This window comes from Bombus terrestris, chromosome 8 (assembly GCF_910591885.1).
Source record: "Bombus terrestris chromosome 8, iyBomTerr1.2, whole genome shotgun sequence".
NCBI lineage: Eukaryota > Metazoa > Arthropoda > Insecta > Hymenoptera > Apidae > Bombus > Bombus terrestris.
In genome coordinates this window covers 2,288,689-2,313,682 of record NC_063276.1, presented here as the reverse complement: position 1 = coordinate 2,313,682, position 24,994 = coordinate 2,288,689, and the positions used below count along the sequence as shown (strand labels likewise).

The window sequence follows — 24,994 nt, the reverse complement described above, 5'->3', positions numbered from 1 at the left end:
GTCGTATGCTAGATAAGCTTCCTCGTATTGGTTTATTTTACGGTTGCGCTACACGTTGCAGGTTAGTTTGCTCATTCAAAGTGTTAATACAATGTGAAACTAAAATCCGTGCAACGAATCGGGATATCAGTTACAAACGAAATATTCACGTGCTCGAGCACACAAGACAGGCCTAAATACTAACCATCGTTTATCGCATGAGCGCTTGTTCGTGTCAAGGACGATCTGTCAATTCCCAAAATCCCTAGCCAGTTCGTACGAAAAGTGGTAAGTATGGATACCTAAGAACTACGACCGCATCTCTGTCTCGCTAAAATACCACCACCACGTGCATATGTTTATGACCGGTATAAGGACTATAAATTGATTCAAAGCGAAAACGATTTTTATAAAAGTGGAAATCGCGGAGGTGAGAAGCGTGGAAGGAACGTTTCTACAACCGGCTCGTTTCTATTCCCTCAATTTCTCTTTAGATCGATTATTATTACGTTCAATTGTTAAAGCGAGGATATCGGCTCTTATACGAGAAGAAGTAAATCCTAAGACGAAAGGGAATTGCTCGAGCGATCGCGTATTTTTTTTCTCAGCATAGTCGACAGGGGAACAATAAGGTGAGTTCATCTTTACCGCATATTAAATAACGAACGTATGAATTTTACATCGGGCATACATATACATCGGACATTTTTTAAATTTACGATTCTCTCTGATATATCGTGCTGATCTAACCGCGTAACAAACAACCCCATTATACTTTAATAGAGATTTCCAATACAGTCGACTGGATTTCCACGTTTCGCAATAACAGAAAATTTTATACGATTCTCCGCGGATAAATACGTTTATCGTCTTGTTAAAACGGAATGCTATTATACGACTTCTGCTTCGCACAGTAACCCCACGTTTTCTCTGTTATCGTTGCAATCTTCGCTTCGATTATCGTCGTAGACCATATTTGTCAACAAAAGCGTCGTTTTTCGTCTACCTTAAAATCTATCTTTTGATTAATTTATATCCGGCTGAAATTCCCAATTAACACGCTTCTAAGGTGTCTCTCTCTTCTAAGGTATCCTTCCATGCACTGGCAGCGCGCCGAGGACCTACGAAACCTGTAACATTTATATTAGTTTTCGTTTTACATTTTAGTTACTATTATCAAACAACAACAAAATAGTAATCTTTCCAACGATAGTTAGGTAAGATTTTTCTCCAAATGCGACCATCGATCGAGCGAACTCTTACGCCGCAGTTAATCGATCGATCCTTTGAAAACGCGAAGCATGTAACTTGTTACGGCATTCACGGCTACTGAAAATTGTAAAACATTTACTGCGAGCGATGACTGGAATTGCCGGGAACATATTACGATCGTACAGCGTACAATCGCCTCTCCAAGTACCTACCGGTTTTAAATATCATTCCTTGAATTAATGTCGGTAATTTTTCAGCAGCCTTGGTAGAACCTTTTTTTGCCTAAAAAAGTAACAAACGAAAGAACGTTCAAAGAACAAGCGGTAGGAAGAAATTGTTTGGTCCGCGCCTTTATCCCGGCAAAAATCGAGCGACAGCGCGCGGTCGAAAAATCAATCGTTACATTATTCAGCGTTTTTACAATGCGATCTATTTAAGAAATAATATCATAAGAAACTGTGATCCTTTCTAAACACGAGTATTAATCATTGGAATGGTATACGGTTCGAGCGGTGCTAAAAATCTTTGTAGACCGAGAGCTTTTGACAGCGTGGGGTACCTGCCGATCTACGATCGTAACTCCTGCACTTTCTCCCACCATTTATAAAGTTCGGCTCATATCTCGCACTCGTTCAGTCGTCCTGCCAACACGTGTTTGGAATATTGGCCGAGAATTGGCAGAAACCGCGTATGAAGTGAAGTTCCGCTCTAATATCACCGATTTTGTGCGTCGCGAACGAGGTTCCAGCTGGTCTGGAAAGTTCCGTGTTTTCGAGCAGCCAAAAATCTTCCGGTGGGTCTCAAGTTTCATTTTCTGTCAATTTACGCGACCGCAGATCCGTACGGATCGACCGATCGTTCGTTGCACCGGTGAATCAACAGTATTTCGACTTTCGATACCGATGCGACCACTTTTCGTTTGCAAATTGTCTTTCTCGAGTATTAAAGTTGCTAATACGATGGATAAAATCGATCGTTTTGGTGGATTTTGCGCTACTGCTTTTCAACATCGATTAAATTTCTCATCTGCGTATCATTTAGCGGAAGCTTTAGTGGAAGGTAGAATTTACTTCTTTTCGAAATAGAGGGTAGAGCTTTCCTTTTGGCGTTCGAAGGTAATACGTATCTTTTCATCCAGATTTCTCTCTTATTTTGTAATTTACTATACTTTTATTAATTTTACTTTCTAACGTATCAAAGATTCGTCGTATAAGCGTTTTTACGTTTGAGCACGATAATTAAATTGTCGTTGGAAAGAGTTGCTCCGAACGAATAGGGAAAACCAAAGAACGTCCCAACAATGTCAAGCGATAGGTTTATTTTACATTTATTTTTTTTTCTCCTATTAAATGATTCCCTCATGTTTGTCGTATTATTGCATCACACGACCTCGTATAATTACAAGAAGCTGACAACCCATTGAAAGGAGCATAGAACGATTGGTAAATTTACAGTCATTTACTTTCTAATATGAAATCAGTGTTGAATCAAAGACCTATTTGTTTCAAGTAAACAACCAGCAGAAGTTCATAAATGAAATATTCGTTTAGCTTGGAAACTTCGATCTCGCGTAAGTAATACGTTTGTTCAATGAAACGTTACAAACTCTTTCTTTACTTCTAGCATTTCGCGTACACGAAAAACGTTCCAGGCATTCGCCTTTATTTTTATCAGAGTTTAGTAAGCGTGTTTGTTAAGTAAGACCGATGAAACGGCGCGAAAGAACCTTCTCGTTCCAAGCGTATACTCGATACTAGAGAAAACGCCTTGGACTTGCCATTTCAGCAGCTACCGTGCGAAGATTCTAGCAATTAAAGGTTAAACAATGCCGAAACCGAACTATGAGTACATTCCACTCGACGCCTTAGTCGTATTTGCTCAAATTCTTCCTTGAGCAGGTTATTTCCTATCTTCCCTCTTAAAAGTGAAATAGACAGGAATAGCGATATCCCCAAGAGAATCGAATATTAGAAAAATTGTAAAAGTAAGTCTTATTTATATTCGTGTAACGATCAATTTACAAGACCACTCTGGAAAATGATACTGTAAAAGTTAATTGTGTTTCGTACAACTCGTAAAACATTGTAATACGGTCTCGAATGTTTCAAGCTTCTTGAATGCTAAGCGTGTGTTACTGCTCATAAGATACAACATAACGAGCAACGAGTATAGAGCGATTTATAATACAATAAATGCGACTGTGCGTGTGCAATAATTTTACGTCCCGCCCAATTTTTGATACCGTATAATTGGAAATTTGTATGATTCGTGTAACATTCGTAATTCGTTTCCTACGCTTGTAATTAGCGTCGCGTCGATTCGTTGCGTGTCTACTTTTAATGCATCGTTCGGTTTCATGATCGCAATCGTAGAGGAAACGCGCTCAACTGCAAACGTATTTCTTATATAGTAATTAAATGTTTCTATCAAAATTTCAAGTTTCCATCAAAACATTAGGGTTGGCTGATTTAATTAAACATCTAGTTTCTGCGTATATATATAAAAATTTAATTCGATTTACATAAAATTGCAAAATCAATATTTCAATAGACGCGATATAATGTAACAATATCGGATTAATAAACAAGATTACTTACTGGCCATTTAAATAACCAACATGTACATAACGTTATCGTGAATTAATTAATTAGTTGAGTAAAGGATTTGTATTCTTCTGAGAATATTATATTATTTCAAATGGATATGCAAAATTGCGTAATAAGTTTGTCGTTAAGTACGAACAAACGTTTACGCCGAAATACGAATACCCGTAAAAATGTAATTCCGGTGCGAAACATATCAAATTCTACTTGAAGAATAATATTTCAAACTGTCATATCGAACGTACTTGGAACATTAATTACTTTTCATCGCTCCCCTCTTTTGATATGTATCCACTCCGTTTCATTGGTCTATTATTCATTACAATGTCCATCACGATCGCAATTATACAAATGTATTAACCAACTCTTGCTTATCGTACTCTCGTATTTTCCATTTTACCAACAACGCACAAGATTCACGGAAAAATAAATAATTTCTAATTCCTAATTTGCAATTACCAGTTACGTGCTCAATCTACTAGTCGCTATCTACCTGACTCGGCTGAAATTTACACTTAGCGTTTGAGTTATTCGAAGCAGGTGGAAAGCATCGATTCGTCCAACGGACTTCCACCGCATAAATTAGTTTCCTACGCATCTGTTTGTATAATTATCGTAAAAAAAGAAAGGAAAAAAAAAAAGAAAAACAGGTGAAATAATTAACCACAGGATTGCACTTCATTTTCTGTGGTCGAAGTTATAGCCAAACGTATCTCTACTTTCTCTTCCTATTATACCAGCGAATTAGCATTTCTTTGATCTTCGCGGAGCAGTTGTCATTAAGGAAATTCCACGTTCATCGTGGACACGCGTCTTGCTCGTTCTGCTCGTTGACCGTTGTTCGAACGATATTGTGACGAAATAGGTATAAAGTTATTGTGAAAATATTTACGCAATAGTACGCGTACGTTTTAATCATTTTTCTATTAGTTTCAGTGTCGTAAGCGTAGTTAATAGGATTTGACAGGAGATTAGTCTTTCTATAGAAGAAACTATTGGTTTTCTAGCGATAGTACCTCGTGTTGATTTTAGAATTTTATTCCTAGAGCGGCTTTCAAATTAGCATAGAACGTGTTCTTTTCTCCGTACGATTTGAAGGTCGAACCTGCGTGAAAGTTGTTTTTGAAAATGCTTTGATAATTCACGTTAGTTCCGGGATGTTACACGTGAACGACCAATGATATTCGTGCTCTATTATACATATGTCTCGTTTTTCGAAGGTGGTCAATCGAGTGTGAAAGTTGTTGGCCTTTAAACGATGAGACTAGATTATATACGACGAATTTCGAGAAGTGATTACGTGAACTTTACATAATTTACATTTTCTGTAATAGCTGTTACGACTATTCAAGCGTTCTAAGAATCAGTTAGCGGACGATCGAAAACAAAATCCAGTATTACGAATAGTCAGAGCGCTTCCTTCGAAGGTGAAATTAACGCGCGCCATCGATGATTCATATTAATCCTGAGATTCGATTCGAGTAGAAATTTTGCAACAGTCGAATGAGTAATAGTCGAATATACAGCCGCATGGCTGCGAGAATCGTGACTTTGGAAAATTACGACGGCGTTCCTTTTTCAAAAATCCTGACTTTGCTGGCAGACGTCTCAACGATCGTTAAATAAATAAAGCGTTAGAACGTAGAAGGAACAGTCGGCTGTTACGTTCGATTTTAGCTCTCTGTCTCAAAATTATTCGATACTGGCGCAAAGACGCGAAGCGACAAACAGCAGGACTGCGGACACCGAGCAATTAAATCGCAACGTGCACCCATTTCCAACTTAAGTAAGAGCTTCGAGCTGAAGACGTGTAACCACCTGAAAAGAACAGGTACGATCAGTGGCGAAGATTGCCATCGATGTTTTGTCAACTTGTAATTACATCCTTTCGTAATTAAGTATCACACGGACGGGAAATCGCGAAATTGCCAGCAGAGAAGAAAAAAAACTGGGACACAAATCGCGTCACGTATCGCGTATCAGCGATGGGTACCTCGTTTCTCATCGAAGAACCCCATTCTGATTTCCGACCGCAGAAAATTCACCAGGTGGATTCTCGATCTGCCATCAGACATCATTTGCCGTTTATCGCGGTTTCGAAACCAGACTCGTTTATGTTATCGGCAAAACTCGTTCGTAACAATCGAAATTGATCGATACGTAAAAATACGAGCGCTCTTCAATTTTACCGTCGTTGGTTGTCGGTCGTATAGGCGTGGCGCGAATGATATCTGGATTTTCATTTGGTCGCTACCTTCTCGTTGGTCTTCGTTGATGGACATCGCGGGATTAAATCTCGTAGCTTGCCTTTTTTCCGAATTTCTAATTAAACGATAAACGAAAATAAGCGTACTTATACCTCGTAATAATCGCGTAGCTGATATCGACCAATTAACAATAAGACGACCTGTAATTAGTCGTTTCATTGTTACACGAGCTGTTGAATGCTTTTATTCGGGTAAACAGCTCGATGTTGCGGTGAGCTGGCTGGTGGGTGAATGTAATTGCTTATAACGACAAGTATATAATTAGTTGCGCGGTTTCAGGTAGACAAGCCACGAGATCGGATCTTTTAATTATCTTCTCGATTAAACGGATAACCAGCGGTGAATTGTCCGAAGATTTTTACACCTGCGAGTGTAAAGTTTCGATTCGTCGAACAATTGTTAGAAAGCTATCGTAGGTTGTCGAAGACGAGATTTTGTATTTTGCTCTGTACGAAGAGAATACTCTTTCTGAGTAACTTTCGATCAGCGATTAAAGCTCCGATATATAATGATGATAATAATACGAAGCGTTATCATTGAACGATAAGAAAGGAATTTAGCTTTACTATTGCGTAATCAACTGATAATCATAAAGTCGCTGGCAGTTAGAAATTATCAAATTGTTAATTCTTTGGCGAGAGTAATCTGTCTTATCGGAACAGGTAGAGAACAGAGACTTTCGTTTGATCGGTGAATGCAAAATTAAATTTATGCGATTAATCTTCGTCGCGTGAATTTGCGTGACGCGTTTATCAGAAGCAATAGTTGTAACTCTTGATAATGCAAGAGTCAAGTATAATTCTTGGTGGCAGGAAAATTGCTTGTAAATCTTCGTGGAAAGGAATACTTTTCATTTCACTTAGGAACTCGTATTATTCTATGCGAATAGTTCGTTCGAGATTACTCGATTATCAGATAAACGTACTATTTTGTAACGCGGAAGGAGCTTCGAGGAAAATATCGCTGCGACTTTTCGTACTTTATCTCTAAAATTATATTCAACTTGTACTTAATGAAAACGTTTATATTCTTCGTGGAAGAGTTAGATCACGAGCCGAGGACACCAATTCACGTCCTTCATCCTTAAACAATTTATTATAATTTATTCCAATTATAATAATTACGATAACTTATTTCAATAACAGAGATATTAATATTACAAGGTTGCCAACTTATACAGAGTTTCTAACGCACACGGAACTCTTCAATTTCGCAATCCCTTTTAGGTAGACGATTAAGAAACCACATTTGCAAATTTATACATCACAGGTCTATTTCGCGCAACATCCTTTCCAACAAGTCATCGTTAAAGCGAAGCGAACAAAGCTTCCAAACTCGTTTCTGTTTCTACCATCGCAACGTAATATCGTATTTTAAAAATTCACGCTATTGAAACCATCCGCGAATTATTAAATCTTGGAATTTTTAAAAGACAGCATCACGTTGCGCACGGTACGTTCGCAACGGCCGAAGAATTTGCGTCTCATCGCGATGCTTTCCACAATTTCAAAAGACTCCTTTCAGCTTTTATCCCACTTTTCGTATCAAAGATTCCACGGTATGCCGGCGACTTTCCACAATACGTGTATACCTCAGAAAATGGTTCTCTTGCTTTAACAGTCCACTTCCTTTTGCTTCTGAATAAGTCAAAAGTACTCGAGGATTTCGCGACTTTCTCTGAGAATATCGATAAAGCGATTGCACAATGCCAGTGGACGGAAACAGTGAATCAGCGATCGACTTTCCTATTCTGCCTTCCTGTTTCGTATCACCGTGACGTTAATTAATCAGAAAGTTAAAAGGATTCGGAAAAATTCACGAAACGTGAAAAATACTACATTTACATGTTCCACGGGCGGACGTTGCCGAATCACGAATACGACATTGATGGAAACACGGTGATAATAGGCGTGAAACTCGTAACCTTCACGGCAATGGAAATCGCTTTACGTAATCACGCAATTACGCCGAATGCAACTTCATAACTGTTGAGCTGTTAATTAGCGTGAAAACGCGTGGCAAATTTCCTCGCGGAAAAGCGAGCGAAGAAAGTGGAATTTGCCGGCGCGCGTGTCAGCGTCGTGCTTCTACAGTTAAGTCGAAGATTTATCCTTGTTTATCCTAATTTGCAATATGCTTGGTATATTTATGAATTAGCAGAAAATGTTCTCTGTTTCTTTTCTCGTAAGATTAATAGTCGATCCAAGCTTGTCGTAACTCTGTTAGTCGATGAAACGTACCAAGTATTTGTACACAGGTTGGACATGGTTTGTGCTCGTCTTAGACGCAGTTGCTGCTCAAAGTAACGTACGTTGACTCCGACGAAGTCACGTAATTCGTCAACGATCGCTTGACAAAGTTGGAGCAACAAAATTGCGCGCAAACATAATTTAACGAGTCAAATTCACGCGATTTATCCGATAATAAATGCAACGAACGATTCATCGTTTTTCCACGTAAGAGCATCGCGTTTCTTTTCTTTGGCAATGCCTCACGATCCTCAGAGACGTTTCACGCTTCGATTTCGTTCCGACTTCTGACTCGGCAAATGTTTTCCTGCATAATTTTCATAATCACGTTACTGCCGTCATTCATTTCAGTGACAAACAAATTGAGGTGGCATTTCTCATCATAGAAACAGTAAGTCGGATTACGAATCAACCGCAGTAATTTAGCGTGTCCAGTTGCGTGATACAAATTACCTGGTCGCAATTACCTTGTCAGTTCACCTCTAGTTTCATCAATCAGACGGGAGATTGATTAGAAGAAACAATTAGAAAAAAAAAAAAAAAAAAGAAACCCGTAACGATCGAGTTCCATAAATGGAGAACAGGTTTCGCTTCGGCATGGCATTGCCAAAACGGTGAGTCAACAAAAAGAACCAGTGAATTCCTATAGCAGAGATCGCTTCAGCCGATACCTCTTCCGTCTTTTTTTTTTAAATTATACAAATTGTAGAAAATTATAAAAAATCCTTTAAATCCTAATGATTTGTACTCTACTCTGCGATCATTATCGACGTAATACAGCTTCACATTTCCTGTAAAATTAATAGTAACGCGATCAATTATACATAATCAAATGAAATTTTTCTCCTCATTTGTAGTCGCTCCATAATGATCATCCTCGTTAGTTTTGGTATCCAAATCGATGCGAATAATATTAGATTACAGGCCTTTGAATTTGCAGCTTCAAAACAATCAAATACATTTGTACGTCGAAAGATATACGAACGTTCCGATAGAAATTCACGAAAAAATTGGTGACATGCAACCGGAAGGCGTTCGCGGCACGTTGCGCACAAGTTGCCGAGTTTCTCGTGCACCGTTACTGCAAAATTGCTCAGCTACGCAACTTTGTTTCGATAGAAAACTGCTCAATACGAAAGTGAGAACAGAGAATCGGTCTGTATTTTCGTCGCTTGCTAAGTATTAGGTTGTCCGAAAAGTTTCTTTCGCTTCATAAGCTGATAATAGATAAACGACAGTTTCTGTTTTATATTATTTTATCGAATTAGGTATGATCCATTTCCTTCTATTTCTATTCTTACGTTCGTGCATAATTCAATAAGCTAATATAAAACAAAAAACATTGCGCGTCTATTATTTCCGTATAAAACGGAAGAAACTTTTTGGAGCTACCCATGATCTTTTACGCTTAGGATTCTCAAAATATATCCACTTTTCATCGCCAGTCACAATTCGGTGGAGAAATGACTTTCTTTCGTATCTGGCGAGCAGCATTTCGCAAGTGGTTTTTCGGTTTTCCTGCTGTCTTCAATTCAGTTCACGTGGAACCCATTTTCCCACCTTCTGGATCTTTCCCATGGCTTTCGAACGTATGGAGACGGCTTCTCGTGTCACGTTTAATTGATCAGCGAGTCGTTGTTGCGTTTGAGCGTCATCCTCATCCAACAATGCTTGCAATTCGCTGTCTCGAAACTTTTTCGGTGGTCTTCCACGTTCTTCGTTCCTCGCGTCAAAATTGCCACTTCTGAATTTTTTAAACCACTCGAAGCACTGTGATTTACCAAGAGCATGCTCACCGTAAGCTTCGACAAGCATTCGATGCGATTCTGCGGCAGTTTTCTTCAAATGGTAACAGAAAATCAATGCTGTCCGCAAATCGTAGTTTCCAGGCAGAAAATTCGACATGTTCAACGCTATTACAAACTATGCTGTTGTACGAAACTTGTATCGTTCTGAGTCGAAAATGTTCGTGAGATGTCAACAAAGACTTTTGGCATCAATGACGCAGTTTAGTGACAACTACATTATCATCTATAGGCAAATTCCGGTTTCATACTTACAGACCTGATAAACGTATGTCCGATACGATCTTGTTCCGCAGTTGCAACGAGTATCATAAGCTGTATATTGTTCGTTTCCGTTATCGCGATTCATTGGTATGCAATATAATTGATTGTAATAAAACACGTGAATATGTGTGTGATATTTGAGTAGCAAATCGTGTTTGTCCAAACTGTGTCGATTGAGAAAAATTTTCACTCGTCCGTCGAAGGATATCGTTGGAGAAACAAATAAGGTTCTTTTTGCGTTATAAAGTTACGCAATATTAAGAATCTTATTTATAAGAATGTTAATATATGAGAATTAATGAACGAAATATTTGTCAAATTACAAAAGAATTCTAGAATTCTATTCCGTAGATTTGGATGATAAAAGAGCTTTAATTAGATATAGCGATATATTATATGTTTTTCAGAAACGTAAACAATGTAAGCGCGTGTATCCGTAATTAGGATACATATTCTGTTGGTTAGTAGGTTGAAATCTCGTAATTATTTCCGTCACGTAAACTGAGATATATTACAATATTAATGAAACCAGTTTTCCAACCTCATATAGATACGTGACATAAAATATGACTACGTTAAAAATCTCTCAAGTTGTTTCGCCTAGTACGTACAGATTGGATGAAAGCCTCGAAGAAAATTTTTATCATTGACAAATTTCACAATTCGTCGTTTATTTTATTTCAGAGCAATGTAAGTCAGTCTCTACGTGCATTAATATGCACATTCAGATTACTCCTCCTACGTACTTGAACCACAATCCTACGATCCAAAGCAATTTCTAAATGTTCAATTTTCAAAAAATGCGAAGCTACTACGGTTTCGTAGAATGGCAGGAGAATATGCAAGATCATGCAAATTGTAATTGGCTGAATTATTTACATGCAAAGGATAGTATCGTACATGATTCGAACGTATTTCTGGAATGCATATATTCCCGACAAGATGCACCTAAACGTGTCTCAGGCATTACACGCGTTACCTTCGAAGGTGTCTTTTTTTTTTTTTATTAATAAAAGAAGGCGAGGTAAACGCATTGAAATAGCATGCATTCAGTAGCGAATCGGATCTGAAATAACTGACAGGGATACGACGTAAACTTTTAAAAACCACATTTCACGAGACAGATGAAAATAACGTTGAACAAGAGCAACGTCTATATCCTTTAATATTTATGAAAAGCGTTTACCGTTTTGAATAAAACGATTAAAATGCCATAAATATTTCTTACAGGTCTATTAAAATTTCGTATATTTCAATCGTGTAATGTTAATAATTTCTCCATTCAAGAAATTCAACTTTTATATATATATGTATAATTGTCATAATTTATTATTCGATTATTTAAAGAGAGTAGATTTTATTAGCCCGTTTCAGTCGTTTCGTTTATGCTGTAGCTGGTTAAACTGGAAAAAATATTTGTTGAACAAACGTAAAGAGATAAAGTAAAGAGATACATTTATGCGTATATCTAGGTATACGTATAATCCTGAAAGTAGAATGTTCCGCTTATATTCGGACAACGTTCATCGTTGCAACGTTTTTCCATCGCAATCGTATCGAGCCCTGTTGAAAACTATCAACTAAGCGTGTCGTAAACCAGTTGCCTCGAAAATAACTGAGGCTCGTAGAAAAAGTTCGATATCTCGTTTATCGTTTGATCATATCGATGTCTGATAAAAATTTAGATTACTTAGATATTATTTTATTTACCACATAGTAGAGAATTAAGAAATACTTTGAACAAGTATATTAATTGATGGAAATTTTTGTTATATTTCAGCTTCCAGTTACTAATTTCTTAATACGATCTCGACCTATATTTCAGAAACATGAAGGGACGAAGAGAATGGCGGACTGTAACAGCTTTCCTTGTTCTGTTACTAACAAAAGAAGCAAGCGTAGCGAACGGCAAGAATATCACGTCCGGGGATGAGAAATTCTCAGAAAATACAGGTGAGGCTCTTCGATACAGTTCTCGCGACATTTTCTCAACTATTTAAAATCACGAGCTTAAACGATAAACGATAGTCACTTTTTAGACGCACAATGAGCGTAATTTTGCATCGTAAACCTATATTTCCGCTGCAATCCTTTCGCGAGTTACTACAAATTGGCATAACGTTCTATCGACACTTTCAAATATTTAAAAACCACGTGCTATTTATTACAACCAGGTGCTGTACACTAAACGACAGGAATTCCCAACTGAGAAAGAAACTAAACACTCGAGTGCATGTGCTTCACAATGCCAAGCATTTTCTTTTATGCATTAATTTCTTATATTTCCCGGAACAAAGATAGAAAGAGAATTACCAGGAAATAGCAAATAATCAGACAATAATAATAATACAGGAAACCTTGTTAAGTCAAATGAATTTGTTTGCAAAAAATTCGTTAAAATAATAATATTAAGCAGAAGCTGAAATATTATCGACAAAGCCAAGAAGAGAGTAGAAAATGAAGAAAACATCGAATATGTTATATGCTACGTAACATTGCAAACATTAATAACGGCATACGTATTCGCTAATACAAGTTCCTGCCGCGTCGAATGGTTATTCAATAACTAATCGATACTTGGTTCGTGATACTTTCGAATAAAATACCGATAATCAAGAGCACGCGTACAGCGCAAAGAAAAAACCTGCATCGATATCGGAATTAACCCAAATTTATCGTAACGTATACTTATACTTAAATTGACCGCAATTCGTAATACGAATGTGGTCAGGCAAATTATATAGCATGTCTGCCTAATGAAGCGACATTCTACTTCTTGGAATATTAGATACGTGCTAAACATTTATGCGCGTTTCGCAATGCTCAGCGTGTTTTTACGTCTCTACGAGGTTCCAGCTTTTCCTAATAATCAATTAAAACGACATCGTGAATCGGGCCAAGGGACAGGAACACAGGAAGAAAGAGGGGAAAAACGACACACTCGTACGCGTTCGTTTAAAGCGTTTTCTTCGTACATTGCGTCTGCTTTCTCGAATGGCAATTAAAGCGTTGATAAATCAAGGCAAGGGATAAGAGCACGCAGCGAAAGGAACTAGGGCAACGTGTTCATTGTGCAACAAGTGGAAGTTAAAAACGAGAAACCGCTCGCCCGATAGAAAACGATTGTCTCCTTAAGTATCGCAGTATGCCGGAATATCGGTAATTTTTTCGAGAAACCTTTTCTGCGGTCACAAACGAAAGTATCGTTCCTATGACATTTACTTCGCGATATCCTTAACACGTAACTCGATATTACCAGCGGAGGAGCAGATTCACGCGACTCGCTGCTGACAAATCAAAGCGCTACTTACAAAACCGTTGCCGGGACACGGGACAACGGTGCAGCATCCACGACGGTGTAAATAACAGGGCGCGAGCAATTTGGCCGCCGTCCAAAGCGATACTCGCTGCGCTGATTGAAATTCAAATTCGGCCAAGAGTTTAGCAAGTGCCCTATAGTCAACGTACGCAGTTGACTAGGTTCGTTCATTTGCCGAGTTGGCTGAGCCAGCATCGATAAGATCTGTCTCGTTGGTATAACATTTATCGTTCCGGCTAAAAGCGGTGAAAGGCATCGGGCCGTAGCAACGGGCGTGTTTCACGATCTATTACGTCGACATTGAATCCCTAGGATTTTCCATGTAGCGCAAGCTGCCGGCTCGATGTTATGCGCGAGATAAACGCGTAAGAAATCCGCCGGTCATCGAACAAGTACTTGCATACATAGCCGTAAGTATAATAGGTAGAAATCGAACGATGATCCACGTGTGCCATCTTCATCGTGAGAAAACGGGATTACCTACACCTGATACACGTGGATACGCGAAGAACACGATAAAGCTGGTATTAATAAATCCCTTTATCCTGATTGGAATGATCACTGTTACGCACTGGTTACCGAGGTTCCGGGTAAACGAGCTGGGAAACAAGTTAGCGGATCGAAAGGCATGCTTTAATTACAACACGCTCTCAGATCAACAGAGAGATGGCCAACGCGCAGGATATTAATTGATCAATAGGGCTACATCAACCAGAATATTAATTAGGCATTATACCGTTGAATGTAATAGAAACACCGGCGAATATAGAACGCGCATGATACGTATTGGCTAATGTAAAATTCGTGTTCTCGATCTAGATATGGCTGAAACTGCCAAGTAAAATTATCGCGGAACCATCGTTCGATTCTGCGCGTTTATCTTGATCGTATCGAAAAATATCTTTATTTCTTTATTGAAAATTGTACTTCCGGCAAGTGTCGCGTGTCACTGGCTATTGGTAACTCACACGGTACGCGAACGCGGGTGTTCAACGCGTTAGAATATTTCCATTTTTTCCTTTCTTATTTTGAAAGAAATTCTCGTAGGAAATGCACGTAACGACGGTACGCAGACAATTTTCGTGTCTCGTTGTATCGCGTAAAATCAACTGACGTTATAGTTTACGTAACGCACTAATTAATGTTAAATCCAAATGGATCGCGTTAACTAATTTAAAGTAGTCATGAAAAATAAAATCCAGGGATCTACAGAGTCACGTAACCCACGTATTAGCCAATTCAGTTTCTAATCGGTATCTCATCTTTCTTTCAGGAAACAAGGAGAAACTGTCGGATTTGGAAGGATCGGAAACAACCTACACCTTCAGTTACACGAACGGTTTTGAAAATGCGTATGATTCATTTCCTTATTCTTCCCATGTGTATTCCTCTAGTTTCCCACAGAGTAGGTACGTATTAAACAGATCGTTAACGACTATAGCATGAGTATAAATGGAACTAAATTCGTGTTTTATCGGCGTTAGAGTAACTTTATCCATACAATTTAAGCGTATCGTTCGACATTGGGCGAAACACGACGTTAGATATTCATCGAGAGATCAGGTGCGGAGATGCTTTCCAGCGCGTTTGTGAAAAAGCGAGATATCGAACGTACGATGGCTCTTGCAACAATCTAAGGAATCCCACGTGGGGTATGGCAAATACGAGATACGGCCGGCTATTGCCACCAAATTACGGAGACGGTAAGAACGAATGAGATTTAATTCGCAACGACTTCACTTCTTCGTTCCAGCTGTTTGTCTTCGTTAAATTCTTCGCGTCGCGATTTCGTCGCTCTATAAAAACCAAAAAGATATATGACACGTAACATTCGATAAAATTGTTGAACGAACCGTTAAATTAAATTTAAACGCGCCTTTCGCCCGTTTATATTTATGCGTTATTCAATGGTTTTTATCGCTATTTCCCTGATTTATAGACAAAAAAAATGTACTTCCGTAATCGATATAAAATTCAGCGAACGTCACTTTCACTGTCTACAGCTCGATTTAATTCGTTCTGACGCACGCCGTCAGTCAACATTTTACTTAACTACGAACAATTATTCACGACGATCCGCTTATTACGCTGCCATAACGAACGCTTTTTTCTCCACTGTTTGTCGATTTCCCCTGTTAAACGTGGTAAGGCGTGTTCCAAATAAAAAGATCCGCGACGACTGTGAGAAGCTTTCGACGAAATTGAAACACCTTCTTCTGTCACATTTTTTAACCAATTACGTTACGTAAGTCGTCGTTTGCATTCGTTTCCTTTGTGTTTACAGTTTTAAGATACTTTCTCACGCACACAAAAATATGACACAATTACGCAAGTATAGTTGACGAGGTACAAATGAAAATATAATTCCGAGAATCGTACAACTTCCTGATGATTAAATCGTCGAAATATCGTCGAAAAATCGCTACTCGATTTCCATCGACGTAACGCTTCGGAGAACTTGGAATCGAGGCAAATTCTCAGCAACTTTTTTCAAAACTGACGTCAATCGGTACAATTCCTTCCAGCGGTCATGCTTCACTTCGCTCTGTAACGAAACGAACAAAAGACTCAACGAAATTATTCCACGCCGACGACGTATTACGTGGATCGTGATACAAAATCTGCCATTTCCTCGGATCAACGATATTCTTCCGTGAATAGATTTTTATCGCGTATGAAGATAAAAAAAAAAAAAAAAGGAAATACGAAATTACGATCAGAATTTCTTCAGCCACTTGAACTTGATTCGCATAGTCATAATAATCTTTGATACCAGACACGTACAAAATCCGGGGTAATATCATTATTTTGACATTAATTTGAATCAATTGCGTCAAGATTATCTTCTACCAAGATTTACGAAGAAACAAAACCGTATCGTATACCAGGCAACCTCGATTATTTTTCAAATAACGCGTTCGGACGGATAAACAAATTCAGTAGCGATTGCTCGGATATGAAAGGTGAGATTTCAGATAAATGCAGCTTTTTACATGTAGAAACGAGCATGACGCAAAAAGTAAAAAGTCCAACGATGTAACGTGTTTATACTGTTTTCTAATATTTTCTTGCAAAATTATAGCGCATAGTTCTATGGTATAGTATTGGCATTAATGTAAATAAACCGAGATAAAATCGAAAACAACTTACTTATTATTTAGTTCTTGCTTCGATTTCCAGATTGTTGCACGTTATCGACGGAATTAACAAACTTCTATAATAAATTGGATTATTAGGTGTTGATTATCTTTATCCTTAAACAAACCTGACATCATTTCATTAAAAAAAATGTTGTTATTGCTACCATTGATCGATTGTACCATTGATCAAGGCAAGTGAAAACAGGCTCTAATTTTGTGTAGTTTTTTTTTTTTTTTATTTGCATGTATTTTACAATCAATTCTCATTGAGAATTATAAGTAAACAGTTTTGTATAATAACAACAACGTTGACACTTTGCTTTTATTAATTATCTTCATTAAAGAATTCAGCTGTAGACCTGTCATTATCGTCGAATACGACGAATCAGTAACGTGTCGAACATAAACTACGTGATATAGTTCGCTTCTATCAATTGTTGAATTTCTTTCCTTTTTATACGCATAATTCGGTGCATGGGCAACGAAACTTGCTGTCGTTCGTACGGTTAACGTTCAACGACGTCTCCCATGACAAATACCGACTTTCACACGAGCTTGTTTCGATTTCAACGATATAAACGCAGCAAACGTGATTCGCACGCTTAAGTAGGAACTAGTTATCCTTCTCGTTTATAAAATTTACAACGCACGAAACCGTTCTGCAACTTTCATACACTTTTATCGCTACCCTTTCATTTTCGACAGTCGAATAAATACCTACTACCTTATCTATCCGCATGATGAAATTATTTTAACTAAACATCCAAGTGAAATTTATGTAACAGGAAATTAGATTCGTATCGTATCTAATTTATAGCCCTATCATATTTTTGAACAGTTATGTTACGCGAAAACTACCACGTGCCACCGACTCTTTCCATCAAAATCAAGTTGTTATTTCGAACGTTTTCAATCATCCTAAAATTTCTCCTCGACTTCTTCCAGTCTCGTCTTAATATTTTCCTTATAGATAGATCCCTAGGATTCGATACCCGTGTATCATAGCAATTCCTCGTTCTGTCGTAATTATTAATCGTTTAGTAACCGTTGATCAAAGGAGACAATTTAACGATCAACGTGCTATTTCGTAAAATTTAAGCTTCGCACGAACGACGTTTCTTACACGCTAATCCGATAAAATTGCTTAAGAATGTCACATGGGATAATGATATTAACCTTTACGACGATAGTTTTAACATTCTCGGTTGGTGGAGGATGGGGAAATAACTGTACAAGGAAATATCAAATCGTGATGTAGTGGAAATACCGATGCAAGAATGACGAATGGACCGCATCCCGTTTTATTACACAATCGTTGGTGAACATTATGATTTCGTGACAAACAAGTTTTGCAATTGTTCGACTTTCCAAAACGGAATTAGAATGTGTGCGATCTATGTTATCCACGCTGAAGCGACTAATTAAGTCACAGTGTTTTACGATCGTTCGTGTCTAAATGAAAAAGCATTCGCGACACCTGCTAGTTACGACACGATCGTAAATACACGTTCGTGAGTCCTTAGGTTTATTTAACTTTATTATAGTTATTAAACTTTTATATTCTGCAAGCTTATATTTATTATTATTATTATTATTTATTATTGCTTAGTCCGTGCCTTTCGGCTTTGGACGAACCTTCGGTTTTACATCTCTTGTACCTATTTCGCTTCTTATATATCTACCTCCCCTCTTATCCACTCTATTATATTGCACTCCCTTAATTATTCTATCTGCAAAAACTAAAAACTAACGAGTAAAAACTATCGCAACTTTTGAACTTTTGCCTCCTTGCTGTGCTTCCTTCCTGTCGTTCCTCCTCGTCTTGTATTGCCCTTCTCTTCTCTATTATTGCTTTTCAAACTTATATTTATTTATGATAGATTACATACGTGGTACGAGGTTTGAGAAACGTTGGTTAAAAGAGGATATCGAGTATGGTGAAAGAAATAACGATTAGAGGCAAGAAAGCCCGTGTAGAAATACATTGACAGAAATTGGACGCAAAATATCGAGAATGTTTGTCGATTAAAAATTACGTAAAAGTTAATGCAATGAAGCTTGAGTTCGATTTTGCCAACGATGCGAATCGAATGGAATCCCAAAAGCAAGGAATTCGTATTACACGCACATATATATCACCTTCATGCGCTTTCTGTTACTATACCATAGTCGCTATTAAACGTTTAATTTATGCAGGAATACGATCGCCCACGAAATCAGTAACTGGAGCAGAATTACCACTTTCTCGATTGGTTAGCTATACGTTATTTCCCAAAGTCGATATCGATGATCCCGTATGGACGCTGGTAGCGATGCAATGGGGACAAATTATTACTCACGACATGGCTATGATCGACGGAACTACTCAATCAAGTAAATTTCAACTTTTTATCGTCTCTTTTCCTCATAAGTACACTTTTCATTTCTATCTTTACTTTTACCTTGCTGAAACTTCGGTCATTGAAATAAAATTCTAGTTAGCGTCCGATTAATCGAACTCCTGTGATTAAAATGAACATTTAAATGTTAATTACCAGGCAAACGTGTCAATTAATCGGCGATAGATCACGGCTTATTAGATCGTTCTTAAAACTGGTTTAAAGTTAAACGTTACATTTCGATAGAGTGCTTTGCGACTTTTAAAAGCGCGCGTAGGCGCCTAATCTAAATTACGTTCTAATCTCAACGCAAGGTTAAAGCACAAAGAGAAAAAAAGAAAAAGGACAGGAATAAGCCGAGAAGTATCGTATAGCAAAAAAATTAAAAATTTTTTATCACCGCACGTTTTTCACAATAGCTTTTTTACGTATAGGAAATATTAATAGAATATTTCAAAATCGTGTCGACCTTATCGATATCCAATTGCCTTACTTTTAATTAACTTCTATGCAACAGAACCACACACGACGCAGTGCTGTACCGAGGATGGGCAATTGGTAGACCCGTTGTTGCTTCACGGTCAATGTTATCCCATAATTATACCTTACGATGATCCCACCTACAGCAAGGCCAATATAAGATGTCTCAACTTCGTTCGTAGTACAACCGACCTTGACCGCAGTTGTGCATCTCGATACAAACCAGCAGAACAGGTTTGCTATTTCTTATACTTGATAGGCCTAGTCGTTCATTGCTTCATTTATTACTTCATCCACGGAAATCGAGAGTAATCCTCGGCAACACGAAACGACGTGTTCGATTCGTGAAAATATTGAGAAACATAATGAGTTCGCATAAACATAAATATGAAAGCATTAATTGTCTTTTCTCGAACGGACGTATCAATCATTCTATCGATTACCGATGCACCGTGCCACACTATCATTGACGGTCTACAAATTATTTTGATTCCACCGTCGATGATTTAAGTGTAATACAATATGTATCTGATTAAGGATACGGTAATTGAAGAAACGAAAAATGAAAGAAGAACTAATTTTTGGATTAAAATCAAGTTTGCCCTAAAAAAAAAAAAAAGTAAATTCCTCTAAACTCATAAACCTGGAAATTACAATTTTTTTTAATTTATTCGACCACAGCGGCTGTAACATTTGGTTAAAGAAACTTTAAACTTCTCTTCGCAGAAAACTCGTTTTAATTCTTTTCTTTAAGCGCGCGTTCTACTCGGTCCCCCGTGGAATTTCACAATGTCGTAAAATAAATCTTTCAGTTAACCGTCGTAACGCATTTCTTGGATCTCTCTCTGGTTTATGGATCCAGTGATCAGCTGGCGACCAGTTTGCGAGCCGGTGTCGGCGGCCGCATGAACGTCGAGATACGACGCAACAGAGAATGGCCACCTATGGCAACCAACAAGAGCCAGCTTTGTGAAACCACGGATCCTAACGAAATTTGCTATCAGGCCGGTAAGCATTGACGAAATCACGCTGCGGCAATACGATTGCGATGAATATTTGCGATCGAATGTCCGTGTCTAATAGACAGGGAATCGGTATGCAATCGGTTATCAAAAAACGAAGAAATTATTTTCATTAAAAAATCACCGACAGCTTTCGATTAAAACGCTTAATGGATATTATACCGATATCTAATCAACTGATAAAAAATCGAACAAATAACTGATCGAACAAATAATTATAATAATTATTTTCCCGTAGCGATTAAGATGTAAAATGATCGACAGCGTTAATTGTGTAACATAAGAATAAAATTCATTAACATCTTGTTACCACATTCAATGACACGTTGTATTCGGCTGATTTTATATTCAGCCTGAACGCTCGCGTGTCACTCGTTTTATCATTTGCTTATGTACTAAAACTGTTAACTACTCGAACAGGTTGTCTCACCGACCATTAAACATAATCTTTAATACGTCAAGTACTGTTAAGTATTGACTAATGGCCAAGTTTCGAGCGACAGCGTTATACGAGGCAACGTTCTGATTAAAAGATACCTTTCGGAGATAAAGAAATTTATAGCTACTAATTATTAAGTGGGCATTGGTTAATGAAAGAAAAAATATTACATACATAGCTCGATGGTAAACTTGTTATCTTGGAAATCTAGTATATCGGATTTAATGATTAAAGTGTAGAAGTAATTAATTATCTTAGGATTACCAGCGTTTATGAGTTCATAATTCATAACTATCGATATAATGTTAGTGAAAGTGGTTCTTGTTACTCAAGTAAAATATTTTCCTATACAGCTGTACGGTGTAATTCGCACCGTTGATTATTTATTATATTCTTTAAATCCATTTTTTGATTGCAATTAAATATAGCCTTTCTTTATCGCGTTAGAAATTTTTATTAGACGAATTTATAGTTGTTTAAAATTCTTCTTCTAGGTGATAACTGTATTGCATTACATTGACATGCTGTTTCTTCTAAAACAAAGAATTCCTTATTAAATTGGTTTCATAAGTGGTAACCGCAGTATGTATTTCTTATATAAGTCGTTTTCGAAAATGCTATTGTTTGATATTAGCTAAATAACGCTATAATTAAAGGATTTGAAATTTTTATTTATCCCCTTTGCCATGTTATTGTATTATCTCCTTTGGGTCGTAACCCAACGCGTATTAAAACATTCCGCTTGTAGTTAATAACATGCCAGACGTGTTTCATGTATCTTCGTTATTCGTTACTAACGAACGATTCGATTTCTATTTCAGGAGACACGCGAGTTAATCAGAATCCCCAGCTGACTATTTTGCAAATAATACTGCTTAGGGAGCATAATCGCGTCGCTGATGCTTTAGCTCGTTTAAATCCACATTGGACGGACGAGACGATATTCCAAGAGGCGCGACGAATTGTAATCGCAGAACATCAACACATTTCCTATTACGAATGGTTGCCAATATTTTTAGGTAACGTTAAATGTTTGTTACATTAATAGATATCTGATTGTTCGATAATTAATATTACGTAAATATCGCGTATCTAGGCATTGAGGCCACGTACGGTAATAAGATTTTATACAACACCAAGGGCTACGTAGACGACTATGATAAAACTGTAAATCCAAGTGTTCTGAACGAACATTCGAACGCAGCTTTTAGATATTTCCATTCCCTTATCGCCGGCTACCTCAAGTAAGTTCGGTAGTATTATCACGGTTAGTATAACGATATTCCAATCGGATCGGAACAAAATAAATTCATCGGGAAGCGAAAAAGATTAAGAAGAAAATTTTGTTTTACTCGTTTGGCGAATCTCAGCTTGGTGAACGAGCACCGACTTTCAAACGGTGCCTTGAGGCTGAGCGATCACTTCAACAGACCAGGAATTATCGAGGAGCGTAACAATATGGACGATTTGACGAGAGGCATGTCTTATCAGCCAGAAAAAGCCAGCGATCAATTCTTTGACGCGGAGGTACATGAAACGTTTAAACGAATCGCAATCAAAATAAGTCAAACCGTTCAACTTGCACATATTTCAGATCACGGAATTCTTATTCAGAAACGACAGACCACTGGGATCTGACCTTCGCGCAACAGATATTCAGAGGGATCGCGATCACGGCCTCGCGTCATACAACAGCTACCGCGAATACTGCGGTCTACCAAGAGCGAAATACTTCACTGACTTCACAGATTATATTTCTGCCTCGGTAGGTAAATATTTTCCAAAGAGAAGATCCAAAATTGCCAATAAGTTTGAAATACGATAACACGCAAATATTAGATCGAAATGTACGAAATATTCGTTGTTTGCAGATGAAATAAACATGTGCTCGCTTCTCATCGGAATAAGTATATTTTAACGAGACTACCGGAATTACGAAACAATCGTGCAACATCGTTTGTTCAGTCTTACAGAGAACACCTATAACTAAAATCAAGATCCAAGATAATTTGTTTGTTACACAGTTCATAGTAGGATTTCACGCTATTTTTCTTTGCATTTCTATCGCGTAATAGGGCAAAAGTTCGCGATGAATTACACGTATTATATAATGAAGCCGTGATAAATTCTAATAAAAAGTCACGATGATACAATTATCATTGTGAATTGATATTGGAATGATATTATCATGTAACGAATATATACGATAATCTCTCTATTCATAGAACGTGGCAAAGTTGTCTGAACTGTATCCCAGTCCTGATGACGTCGAACTGACTGTCGGAGGATCATTGGAAGAACATGTGCCGGGTACGCTTTCCGGTCCTACGTTCTTGTGTATTCTTACCAGACAATTCTATAAAACACGAGTGGGTGATCGTTATTGGTACGAAAGAGGTGACCACCAAACAGCGTTCACTATAGGTAAATGTTTCATGTTCTCATCGATGTCACTATTTCGCAGCTAATAGATAAAGATTCTCAATTTTGAGAAAAGGATTTTTCAAAGATTTACAAGCCTGCGACTTCTATGCTTTTGCAGAGCAATTGAACGAGATTCGAAAGGCCAGTATATCAAGATTATTCTGTGATAATGGCGATCACATCGCAAGCATGCAACTAAGAGGCTTCCAGCAAGTATCTGCATCGTAAGTTTTCTATTTCTATATCACGATACGCCTCATGGTTCGATAACTGCCCCGTCCAATAAGTCTTTTCATTAATTTCAGTAATCCTATCATGATTTGCGACAACATTCCGTCGGTAGATCTTTCGCTGTGGAAGGATTACGCCCCGGAACTGGCAAATCAAAAATACACCATACCTCCATTTTAAACAATAAGAATGATTAACAATTTCCACGGAATAATTTTCTTATTACCAAATATCAATCCGTTAAAAACAATTTAAACGATACGCCTGAAGTATTATCGATAGTTAACGTAAAATTGTAACAATTTATGTAATTATGCAAGTTGTGCCTTACGTCCTATTAATAAAATGCATTACTTTTTTTAATTTAGTTCGAGCTTCGATATTTTCAAAAAATCAGAAAATTAAAGAAATCAACGGTTCATAAGGGAAAAGATATATTTTAAATGTACAGCGTAGAACACGGTGTCTACAATTTTTTATTACATTATTTAGCGTTGATAATGCGTTTACTCGTAGATACAGAACGTTACTGTCTGCTATACCAAACTGAACACTTAAAAATTTGTTTAAGTGAGCAAAAATTCGTGCTTTTCCTATATGTAACTTTTCAGCTAAATTTAAAGAACGATTAATCCGATATAATAGATAACAAAATTGCAATAGGGAAAAAATATGCGTGATCTTACGTGTTTGAAATCGCCGGCAGATCGACATTTTCCAATAATGTTTGCGAGTAATGAATAGACATGTCGTGTAATATCGGTGGTTCCCATTCGTAATCGCTGAAGCAATTTACGATATCATACAAATATCGGTATCGGCTATAGATAAGAGATTAAACTTAAGATGAAGATAGCTTTCAAAAAAAGAAAAAAAAAAAAACTTGACATAGTTCGTTATTTCAATTATTTTTTCAGTTTGGAAAAAAAGGTACTAATTGTTTGTTGATTCCGTGAAAAATTTGTATAAATAAAATTTTGTAACACATAATATTACGATATTCATAATTATCTTATCATTAGTTTATTTATAATAAAACGAATGTGGATATAATATGTACATCATAAATTGTGTACGTCGAGTAGATTATTATTATAATATCATAGACTGTTAGAAAAGAAACAATTCAGAAAATTGAATGATGCTTACATTTGACTCGTAAAGTCATCGCAATGAAAGAAG

The 24,994-nt window shown here is 37.4% G+C and overlaps 1 protein-coding gene across 4 annotated transcripts; it reads left to right on the top strand.

Annotated features, from left to right (window-relative positions):
• The first annotated feature begins 91 nt into the window (after window positions 1-91).
• Window positions 92-24,179, top strand: LOC100646227 (peroxidase). 4 transcript variants are annotated; one of them, XM_003397018.4, is made up of 14 exons: window positions 92-267; window positions 12,205-12,332; window positions 14,972-15,107; window positions 15,208-15,401; window positions 19,035-19,211; window positions 19,734-19,930; window positions 20,509-20,704; window positions 21,979-22,176; window positions 22,254-22,401; window positions 22,528-22,684; window positions 22,752-22,922; window positions 23,383-23,581; window positions 23,700-23,805; window positions 23,887-24,179. In XM_003397018.4, the coding sequence occupies exons 2-14, from the start codon at window positions 12,209-12,211 to the stop codon at window positions 23,990-23,992; spliced, it is 2,109 nt and encodes a 702-aa protein (XP_003397066.2). In that variant the 5' UTR covers window positions 92-267; window positions 12,205-12,208; the 3' UTR covers window positions 23,993-24,179. The 4 variants fall into 4 exon arrangements, with proteins under 4 accessions (XP_003397066.2, XP_048264211.1, XP_012166350.2 ...); XM_012310960.3 differs by lacking the exon at window positions 92-267 and adding an exon at window positions 457-611; XM_012310962.3 differs by lacking the exon at window positions 92-267 and adding an exon at window positions 1,519-1,984.
• The last annotated feature ends 815 nt before the right edge of the window (window positions 24,180-24,994 follow it).